At 49.2% G+C, this 11,447-nt stretch overlaps 2 protein-coding genes across 2 annotated transcripts; one reads left to right on the forward strand and one right to left on the reverse strand.

The window, feature by feature from the left end:
- Positions 1-3,935: 3,935 nt before the first annotated feature.
- Positions 3,936-7,274, reverse strand: MYCFIDRAFT_177138 (uncharacterized protein; the record flags this gene model as incomplete). Its single annotated transcript, XM_007931012.1, has 13 exons — positions 3,936-3,946; positions 3,973-4,015; positions 4,073-4,159; positions 4,201-4,222; positions 4,248-4,380; positions 4,411-4,743; positions 4,772-5,612; positions 5,649-5,896; positions 5,934-6,152; positions 6,201-6,311; positions 6,367-7,031; positions 7,074-7,096; positions 7,128-7,274. The coding sequence occupies 13 exons, from the start codon at positions 7,272-7,274 to the stop codon at positions 3,936-3,938; spliced, it is 2,883 nt and encodes a 960-aa protein (XP_007929203.1).
- Positions 7,275-8,563: 1,289 nt separating this feature from the next.
- MYCFIDRAFT_77935 (uncharacterized protein) lies at positions 8,564-11,259 on the forward strand (the record flags this gene model as incomplete). Its single annotated transcript, XM_007930721.1, has 2 exons — positions 8,564-10,586; positions 10,640-11,259. The coding sequence occupies 2 exons, from the start codon at positions 8,564-8,566 to the stop codon at positions 11,257-11,259; spliced, it is 2,643 nt and encodes an 880-aa protein (XP_007928912.1).
- Between the last annotated feature and the right edge of the window lie 188 nt (positions 11,260-11,447).

Consider the following 11,447-nt stretch of genomic DNA (forward strand, 5'->3'; position numbering starts at 1 on the left):
TTTCTTCTGCACAAATATCCCAGGGTTTGATGCCCTTGCCGCTTTCGCGTACAGCGTCAACGCACATCGGAGTGAAAGAGCGCTTATGTATTCTAGGGTGTCGCGACCCTTGCTTAGCGGCACCGCTTGCTATACAAAGTATAGTGTAACTAGGTGTTAGAAGCCAATTAGTGCGATTGTTAGGAACTTCAGTTCTTTAGCTAGTTTGGTAACGATTAGGGTTAAGAACGAGGGTGTTTAAAGCCGTATAGAAGGCTAGTTTAAAGACTATAGACAACTATAGACAACCAAGTAAGCGCTATGCTATCTACTACTATATTTAACCGCTATTAGCGTTAATCACTATACGACAGCGAGCCGGCATACTATTAATCTATTATTATACTAATTCTATAGGTACGTTATAGTATTCTTCGACAATTGCTAGCTAAAGGTTACGGCTAGTAGGTCTGTTTCTACGGCGTTCAATTGCCTACTTAATTACTCGCTATAGGTTCTCGATAGGGTTTAAATCTAGTAATAAAGGTAGCTAGTTATTTATAAGAATAATGCGGCGAGCTCGTAACTAATTAAGTATATGTTTAGCTCTATATATAGGCGCCGAGTCTTGTTAGAAGAGTGCTATTCTTAAGTGTAAGGCAGGCTCGTAACCGAGAGGGTGTTCTTAGTTAGCAATAAGGCTATTTATATAACTAATCTCTTCTTAAACTAGTAGCAAGACCTTCTTATAGTATAACTCTTTATTAATATTGCCCTATATCTTATCCTATAGTAGGAGTAGTCCTTTGCCGCTAATACTACTAATATAGGCCTATATTATCTAGTATAGAAGGCGTTAGAAGCGAGGCCTCGAACAGCAGTCTTAGTTACGCTTACTAACTAGTCGAGTAACAAAGAGCCTCTCGTATAATCTATTATATATAGTATACTCGTCGCTCTATAGAACATTTACCTAGTCTTCTTTAGTAAAGTATTAATAGAATTGAGCCTATTCGAGGCGTAGGCGTCGAATACGGTTGTTATAGAAGGGCCGAGGGCGTGTAACGTAGCGGCGATAACTATACCTTCTATAGATACAAGAGACGGTTATAGGACTACAATTCAAACCGAGTAAGTCTCTAACTTCCGTCTAAGTTATACGACGAGTTGTAGCGTTCTAAGTAATATAGTCGACGATAAGGCGCTCTTAGGTGTCTATATAGAGCCTACGGCTACGTCGTCGAGTTAGTGCGTAAGTAAGGGCAATCTCTCGAGGAATAGGGCGCGAATAGTCGAATTCGTCGATTCGGTAGGCTCGGCAGCGCCTAGGAGTAAAAGGCTTATAAACGATGCGATAGATAGTCGACAATGCTTTACGAGACTACTCTAAGATGTAAATAAGCGGCTATTTGGCTATTTAGTGCAGTTGTTTAATAGTAGTGCGTAGTTTGTATAGAAGCACGGCTCGGCGGTAGACTCGCTATTCGGTAGTTTGTTAGGTCGCGATTTCGTACGTTAGCAATAGCCCTAGCGGTCTAAAAAGAAGGGATTTAATGCTCGGTAGAGTTAACTAGCTAGATAGACGATTTGCAAGTAATATAGCAGGCAGTATCGGGTACGATAAATTAGTATATTATATCGATAGAAATATTTAGAAGGAGGTGTTAGAAGTGTTAGAAGAAGCTAGTACCCCGCCTTCGGAGCTTTAATTCCGATCTAATAGGAATCGCCGGGTCCGCGGGCTAATCCGTACCGAGGCTAAGTTATTATCTAAAGATTAAGACTCTTGTTTAGTTAAATCGATAACCTTAACCTATAGACGACGTATTTAGCTTAGAAGTTGCTATTCAAGCTTGCGCTACTCTCGAAGTTGCATCTCCGACTTATTATACTCCGGCGGACGGTCGTAAATAGGTAGTAGAACAGATAGTATATAGTCGCGCTATTAGATATAGAATTAATAGCGTAGAGGGTTATTAAACTATAGAACCTAAGGGCGACGAGATTGCGACAACTACGATAGAGCCGGCCTTAGTAGACTTCTAGACCGATAAGGCAATAGAGCTAGATTAAATACCGGTATTAAACTAAGTAAATAGATAGAGGGCATAACTAATAGTATTAGACTTCTACGGCTACTAATAACGTCGGAAAGTAGGCGTAACTACGCTCTATCTTTCTTACCTTATTCGAGGGCTTTAATAAGAGCTAGACGGCGCTAGAATAACCCCTTCTACGGCTATACTGCGCGTACTACTCGTTAGTATAAGTATATAGTATTATAAAGGAACGAGAGAGAAGCTAACTATTTAATAGAGGACTCTATATACGTAGATACTACCGAAAGCACCTATTTATCGCCGACTACTCCTCCGCGCCTTCTCTATAATTATACTCTTAAATACTATTAATCTAGTATAGACCTACTCCTAATTATATAACGACCTTTAGCTTACTTCTAAATTACTCCTTCTTCCTTTCTTTAATATTGCAAAAAGCTTATAAAATAATATATTATTAAATCTACTAAAAGATAGTCTATATATACCCTAGATAGTACCTATACGTAACTTCTAAGCCCTCTAGTCGGAGGAATTAATAGCCAAGCCTTCCTATAGGTGCTATACTTAGCCGCGGCGCCAACACCTCGATTTAGTATAGGACACTGCAATTAGCGGTGCCGGAAGTGCTAATATTATGCACCTTCCAGGGCTCCGGACGCTAACTTTCACTCCGATATGCGTTGACGCTGTACACGCGATCGCAGTGCGACTCTTCAGGAGCGTCGAGTCAGGGAATGCAGGTACCAAGCATGACCAGATTTCCCGCATTGGGCTCCATTGACACGTGAACATTAGTTTTCCGGGCGACACAAACTCACCCATCAGCTTTACCATTCTCAGAAACTTGATCAAGCCACGTATAGGAGAGGATAGTGTCCTTCACCAATTCGGATACCACGGATCCGCCATATCTTCAAACGGTGTTGTGCTACTCTTTGAGGCTGGCACTACCTCCTACTACTCTGCTAGTCAGTACCTTGGGGCTGTTCTTGATGTTTGCTAGCCGTCACTTTAAGATGCTTCTCAACTTTCGCTGTCATACTCGTTTTCTTTGACTTCCCTAAGCAGCAATGCACCTGTCACAATCTTGGCGCCTTCAGACCATGCCTTCGAAAGACTTCAGTACAGCGACGTGCTCTCGCCGGTATTTCTCAGTGGCGAGAACAATACTGCTCTCATGTCGCAAGTCGTCGCATACCACGTTCTGGTAGGTAGCTGGACGACAGAAACACTGAACACAACCTTCAAGTTCTTGCCATCCATGACTTCTGGGACAAACTTCTCGCGAGTAACAGGTGGACAAAGAGTCGGAGCCGCCTTCGAAACCGTCTCATCGTCCCTAAAATCCATGTCTCCTCCAGCCCTTCAGAACCTCCTATCCTACCACCTCATCCCAAATCTCCTCTACAGGTCCGACTTCACCAACGACACAACCCTCACCATGTCCAACAACCAAACGAGTAAACTCCGATTCTTTCCAAACTCCTTTTTCCTAAGCTCTGCTCGAATTTTGCAATCCGACATCTTAATCTCCAACGGGATCATGCACGTTATTGACGCGGTACTCACTCCGGATGAGAGTTTTCAGACCCTTCTCCCGAACCCTACGAGTGCGACACAAATTCCGGGTTTGCCTACGACTGGTGTTACCAAGTTTAATGCTAGTGAGGCGCCGTTTACGACTTTTTTTGCCGAATTTTGTTCCGGCTGAGACGCCCACTACGACTACGATGGAGGAGAGTGCTGGATGGACGAGTACGAGGAGTGGGTTTGGGGTGAGGAATACGTTGGTGAGTAAGAAGTCGGGTGCTGGGAAGAACTTGCAGGTGGTGGGTTTTAGTAGTTTGGTGTTTTCTATGCTCGGCGTTGTGCTTGGTTTATTTCTGAAATTTATCAAGCTATGTCTAGTGGTCCCCCTGATTCCTTTCACTCGTTCCGGTTTGGCTTGCCATATCCAATTTGTCCGTCTGGAGCTGCAACCACAAATGCAATGATTCGGATCCTTTCTCAAAACAGAGCAGACTTTTCACGCCGAGGAAGCTATTATGAGAAAATTGATCGAGAAGAAAGGTCATACGCGTGTTGAGTGGGAGTCTTGGGCTTAGTATCAAAGGATGCTCACAACTCTCGATTTCTATCCCTATCTACTCGCTGTCACGACCAATCTCCCCCTCCAAAGCCTGCAACGTTAACGTAGCAATCGACATCCAACTCCCATAGAAATCTTCCCAAGGTCTATGCAACAGCGCTGACAGGTTCCAATGCTCCTCCATTCCTTCAACACGTCGACGAAACTCTCTCCCTTTAGGATCCAAAATATCATAAGGACTATAGTAACCTGGCAACCCTTGTGCGGAATCAATCTCACATTCCCACCGAATGGTCTCAATCGTCGCTTCTCTCGCGCTGTTCAATACCTCCGCTCTACTCGTCATATTTCCGATAGCACTAATAGCGTTCGCGACAAGTGTCTCCTGTCTCAAATCCTGAAACGCAATCACGAGAGTATCGTTCGTACTCTGGAGTCTAACGAGTCTGCCCAGTTTCCTACCGTCTTGACCGCGCTTCGAATGAGCGAGGAAAGAATCCCAGGCACCGCGCAAAGCAGCTCCAGGTACGATCTCATTTACCACGGAAGCGGATCCTGCAGTTCGATGAATTTCTCCAAAGCCAGGCGGAGGGGACTTAGGACTAGCGGCATCTGCGAAGAAGTTCGTATGCGTGCTGACCACTGTTGGTACGAACGTTACGTCCTTGATTAGGAGCGGTGTCCATGGCTGATTTGACTCGAGAAAGTGCTTCGGCGATGTCGCGAGGATCGCGTACGAGGGTCTGCCAGGTGTCGTGTCGTTGAAGCTGATCTGTACTCTTGATCATATTGCTGTTCGATCCTTGCCTGTAGGTGTTATCGCAAACGACCTCCATAGCACCGCCATCTCGAGATCTCATGACCCAGCTAAAACGTCTCGTCTGCATCCCGTCCTTGACGTCCGATCCCGGGTCCCTGGGGCTTGGGCCCTTTTGCCATCGGAGCAGGAGCTCTACGAGGTCTCGCCAACTATCATCGGGAACGAGAGCAGCGAACTTTACCGCCATGCCACGACATCCGTTCTGCTGAAGCACGGCGACTGGAGGCGCATACTCTTCACCGATCAGGTTAAGAACGTCGTCAACTTTGCGGAGTTGGTCGCCACAGCGTATAATCTTGCCGTACACACGTATTCTGATGCGAAGCGCCATGGCGATCGTCCAGAGAACATCAATATTTGATACGAAGTCTGGGCTCTCAAGCGCAGTGAACAATGGGTATTGGGTTGAGTCAGTGAAATCGCGCTCTCTTCGCATGTACTCAGCTTGGAGAGGGTGTTTCTCATTTGCTCGTACCTCGAGCGCGAAACGGAGCACAGCGTCGCTTATACAGCCATATGCTTGGTAATCTCCTATCAGTATCTTGGCCAAGCAGCGGTACAGCGAATCGCCGTGAACTGAGTCTTTTCCCCGGGAGGTTCCATGGTCCTGTTCAAATGCATTGTAGTACTTGGGCGAACTTCTCACTGGAGACGGCGTATGCTGAGAATTAGTCCTGGGTGCTGCTAGTCAAGGTACGAAAGAAGAGGCTGTCCCGTCCAGACGAATTGAGATACTATCTCTGAGTGGCGCTGGAGGCGGCTCGACTTCGGAATGCCTCTCTTCTCGCGTGCGAGAGACGTCAATCCCCGACTCGAGGGTGAGTTCTTCGATTGGGAAGGTATCAGTGCAGTCAGTGACACTGTCCGTTCGCAAAGGCTGCAATAGTGGAGGAGAGTTGACTAGACTCCAGTTCTTCGGTGGAACATGTGAAGAGCTGGGCACCACTGTGTTCTCATTGCCCTCCGAGCCGCACCGTTGTACTTGTGGCGATCTGTCTGCCATGTCGTGCAACAGACAAATGGCGATGCAGGGCTGCGAGCAGATCTGACAGTGGAGAAGGGTGCTGCCATCTAGGCCAGGCAGAGGTGCGCTGCATTAGCCTGGAGACCTGAAAGTGAATTGTCCCAAGTGAAAATCCACCAACGCGTCGAGTGCTGACGGGTGTAAATAAAAGGCCTTTCATGTTGCGTAAGGCAAAACCTGTTGGAAAGTGAATGATAGACGAGAGTATAGAGGGTAGCTAGTGACTTGGTAAGCATATTGCAGAATTCAAGACTGCACTGAAATGGATATGGAGGAAGAGCGTTGCGAGGATATGCCAGCAGTCGGTGTCTGCAGCTTGCTTAGGCACAAGGAATGCTCAATGCCGGCTACGTCCATTTGTATGCAGTCTGGCCTTTGTCTACTACGGGACGGACGAATATCTGGTAGGTATGGTGTTGATGAATGCCCCGATCGATGCCAAAAGCTCTCTTGGTATCTGTGCGAAATCCGTTGACGCAATCGACATGCATCTGCCCAGACACGTCGTGCTGTACAGCCCAGGCCACTTTTCTCAAACGAAGTTCAGACGCTATTGACTTCGCTTCACCATCGCTGTCAACGGTAGTGCAAATCTGCTCTTGTCTCTCCAAGTATTCCACGAGTTCTCGGCCGGTCACGTCGGGTACCAGCGCGGAGGACCTTGCGGCCATACCGATTCTGCCGAACGATGGCAGGATCGCAAAAGACGGTGCGCTGGGGGAGCCAAATGTGGCACGAGGATTACTCAATGTGCATGTCCTAGCGCCTCGGTCACGCTGTACATTGTCGAAGACACGAAGCTCAATGTGGAGCGCTGCAGCAATGGCCCAGAATGAACCGCTGCAGGGCAAGAAGTCTGGACACTCGAGCGCTGTAAAGAGCGGATAGCGCGTGGTGTAAAGGCAGTCCTGCGCACGTTGGAGATATTCGGAATGTAGAGCGTGGGTTGTGTCCGCATACACACTGATCGCCCATCTCAGCACTGTGTTTTGGTAGATCCGTATGCTGCGCAGTCGCCAACGATGTGTTTCGCCAGTGCGTGATAGATAGAATTGCCTTCAAGCGCGAAGATAGAAAATTCGAGCAAGTGAAATGCACTGAAAGACAATGTCATTGTGGCCCTCAGTGTACTATGTGCTCATGAAGGTAAACACAGGGGTCCTGGGTCGCCTGAGGTGCAAATGATAGAGAGTGAATGCCAATGCATGTGAATATAGAAAGCGCGTAAGTGGACATAGTGTAATTGGATATAATGAGTAAGCTCACCGGGTAGTGGATGGATGAGAGTTCTGCCAACATGAGAATGGATAAGTAAGTCCAGGTAGAAGTGCTCGAAACAGATGTATGCAAGTCTCAGAACCAAAGGAGAGATGACCTGGGCTCCGCCGCAGTGCCTTGTCAGCGGTCCAGCGTATGTCTGGAATGGTCAAGTATTATGAATACCCAAATATGGTGAATACCCAAATGTCGCACGTAGGTTTGTTTGGATCCGTGTAAGAAGCGCATCTTAGCATATGTAGGGCTCAAATAGACATGGCGAGCATTGTGGTTTTTTGCTCATGGCCACGTTAGACTTTCAGCTCTCATGCTCAGCAAGAGACTCGATTCGCTGTTCCACTGAAACTATGGCCACTCAATCAGCAGATCATGAGCACCTCAAACAACGTGGAAGATTTGTTCTTGCAAGGTATGGCGTGTAGCCAAACACCAGTAAGCTCGCATGGAGATCTTCCTGAGAGGACTGACTTGCGTATATCTTTTTTTTTCTTTTGGCGGAGAAAGAGGGCGTAGCATCATTGGAAATGCCTCATTACTCTGAGGAGAACAAAATGGATACCTTCGCTCGTTGAATGTGATGACAACCACGTCCGTAGCTCTATAATGCCATCTCGAGCCTTCTCGGCCCAAGAACTTATGATTGTCAGGATGTGGCCTGCTTTTGCCCATGAACTACCTCTTTCTCGTTGTCTCGCGAATGCTTGCGCGGACTGATGCACTCCTTTCGATGCTCAGATCCAAGAGAACAGTGAAATGTATGTTTCCGGCGAGACGCACAGAATGCTGCGTGCTTCTGTGATTTGGTCGTTCATGTGATCGAGGGGTTTGCATGTGATGGCGGCGTGTTGGTGAAGGAAGAAGAAACTGCTTGCGGCGTCTCGGGAGAGATCGATGTCATCTCATCTCGCTGGAGCTGGAGCTTGAACAACCAAGCCTCGCAGATCCTTTGTTCTAGCCGAGCACTGGCAGTAGCATGCGACGAAGCAGATCCACGCTCAGATTCATTCCTTGGGATGCAGCCAGTGCTACGCTCCTTTCGCTGCAGGCGGGCACCCACAACCAAGACCCTTGCTCACAGCCATCCCACGGCCACGCCCACGGCCACGGTCACGGCCACCATCCTCCAACCGCCCTCGCACCTTCACCTTCGCCCGCACACGACCATTTGGCAATCACATGCGCGGAGCCTCGCCACTTCCGCTCGACGCATTGCTCCCATAAACACCACATCTCGCTCTCTGCCCTCACAAACACAAACACATCGACACATACAGACATCCCGCAGGCATTGCTCGAGCAGACGACACAACATGTGCAGACGGGAGGCGGAAGGCGCCGATGCCAACATGGACATCAGTAAAGGCAGAGAAGTGCTGCCAAAGAACGTCAAGCCGCTGCACTACAATGTCACACTTGATCCTGACTTCAAGAGCTTCAAGTACACCGGCACGGTGGAGATCGAGCTGGCCGTAGTCGAGGACACCGAGTCGATATCGGTGAACGCTCTAGAGCTGGACATCACAGAGACGAAGCTTGTCAAGACCTCAGATGGCAGCGTCATCGCCGCCTCGCCAACTCTCAGTCATGACGAAGACTCGCAAACGACCAAGATCGACCTTCACCATACCGTGCCCGCAAACAGCAAGGTGACTCTCGTTCAAAAGTTCATCGGCACACTGAACGACAATATGGCTGGCTTCTACCGATCATCCTACAAGGGAGCCGACGGCAAGGATGCATACATCGCAACAACACAAATGGAGCCTACCGACTGTCGGAGGGCGTTCCCATGCTTCGACGAGCCAGCACTGAAGGCCACCTTCACTGTGACATTAGTTGCGGACAAGAAGCTTACTTGTCTTAGTAACATGGATGTCGCCAACGAGAAGGAGATGGACAACGGTCGAAAGGCCGTCACGTTCAACAAGACACCGCTCATGTCCACTTACCTGCTGGCATTCATCGTCGGTGAGCTGCAAGTGCATGAGATAAACTCTTTCCGTGTTCCAGTGCGCGTTTTCTGCACCCCAGACAAGGACATCACACATGGCCACTTCTCCGCGGATCTAGCAGCCCGGACGCTGAAATTCTACGAAGAACAATTCGACAGCGCATTCCCGCTTCCAAAGATGGACATGGTAGCCATTCCGGATTTCTCGGCAGGCGCTATGGAGAACTGGGGCCTGGTCACCTATCGTGTAGTAGATCTCCTGCTTGACGAGAAGAATGTCAGTGCATCGACAAAGCAACGTGTCGCAGAAGTCGTTCAGCACGAGCTTGCTCACCAGTGGTTCGGCAACTTGGTGACCATGGACTTCTGGGATGGCCTGTGGTTGAACGAAGGCTTCGCTACCTGGATGTCCTGGTACAGCTGTAACATCTTCTATCCAGAATGGAAGGTCTGGGAAGGCTACGTCACAGACAATCTCCAATCCGCCCTTGGCCTTGACTCGCTGCGAAGCTCTCATCCGATCGAGGTGCCCGTCAAGCGGGCTGATGAAATCAACCAGATCTTCGATGCTATCTCCTACTCCAAGGGTTCGTGTGTCCTGCGCATGATTTCTAAGCACCTCGGCGAGAGTGTCTTCATGGAGGGCATAAGACGGTACCTCAAGAAGCACGCATACGGCAACACCACCACAGGCGATCTCTGGGCAGCGCTTAGTGACGCTAGCGGGAAAGATGTGGAGCGCGTTGCCGACATCTGGACGAAGAACATCGGCTTTCCGGTCGTCACTGTGACCGAAGACGCCAAGAACAGCTCCATCCACGTTAAGCAGAATCGGTTCCTGAGAACAGCTGATGTCAAGCCAGAGGAAGACCAGGTTCTCTATCCGGTGTTTCTCGGCCTCCGTACTAAGAAGGGCGTGGACGAGGAGCTCACTCTGAACCAGCGCGAGAGCGACTTCAAGGTCCCAGACCTTGACTTCTTCAAGCTGAACGCTGACCACTCTGGTATTTACCGCACTTCGTACCAGCCAGAGCGACTCAAGAAGCTGGGTGAGAACGCTAAGGCTGGCCTGCTGACCGTAGAGGATCGAGCTGGCATGATCGCAGATGCGGGTGCGCTGTCCGCTGCTGGCTACCAGAAGACGGATGGTCTGCTTTCGTTGGTCAAGGGCTTTGACACCGAACCTGACTTTGTCGTATGGGATGAACTTGCTGCTCGTGTAGGCTCGGTCAGATCTGCATGGATTTTCGAGGACCAAAAGGTCAAGGACGCCCTCAAAGCGTTTGCGCGCGACTTGTATAGCAAGAAGGCGCACGAGCTTGGCTGGGAGTTCAGTGATAAGGACGGCCACATCGAGCAGCAGTTCAAGTCCTTGATGTTTGGTAAGTTGTGATCTCCGAACGATAAGATAAACGCAAGCTAATCTTCTCCGCAGGCACCGCCGCCTCTGCAGGTGATGAGAAGACTAAGAAGGCCGCTTTCGACATGTTCGAGAAGTTCGTCGCCGGCGATCGTGCTGCCATTCACCCCAATCTCCGCTCCTCGGTCTATGGTGTCGTCCTCTCCAACGGAGGCAAGAAGGAATACGATGCACTCGTAAAAGAGTACGAGACTGCCTCGTCAAGTGATGAGCGCAACGCTGCGCTTCGCTCGCTTGGTCGCGCTCGTGACCCTGAACTGATCCAACGCACCCTGGCCTACTCTCTCAGCAAGCACGTCAAGGAGCAAGACATTTACCTGCCTCTTGCCGGACTTCGGGCTCATCGTGAGGGCATCGAAGCATTCTGGGCGTGGATGAAGGAGAATTGGGACACCCTCAGGCAGAAGCTGCCACCTTCATTCACTCTGCTGGGCTCAGTTGTCTCTATGGCAACATCCTCCTTCACCAAGCAGGAGCAGCTCGACGACGTCAACAAGTTCTTCGAGGGCAGGAGCACCAAGGGTTTCGATCGCAACTTGGCGCAGTCCAACGATGCCGTCAAGGCCAAGATCGGCTGGCTGGAGCGTGATTCTGCGTCCGTCACTGCATGGCTCAAGGAAAACAAGTATCTGTAAATGTATAGCGACGGGCATGACGTAGAAGTATGATAAATAGCAGACCAAAAGTTACATATGTACTTACATCGTTCACACTTATGCAATGCGAGTTTTCCGGTACGTTTTCGGTGCCCCAGCTCTCATCTTCGGCGACTTATCTACGTAGACGTAGACATCCGTTGGTTGCCGCCAAGTCAGCACCAATA

Source organism: Pseudocercospora fijiensis (assembly GCF_000340215.1).
Source record: "Pseudocercospora fijiensis CIRAD86 unplaced genomic scaffold MYCFIscaffold_7, whole genome shotgun sequence".
In the NCBI taxonomy this organism is placed as follows: Eukaryota; Fungi; Ascomycota; class Dothideomycetes; order Mycosphaerellales; family Mycosphaerellaceae; genus Pseudocercospora; species Pseudocercospora fijiensis.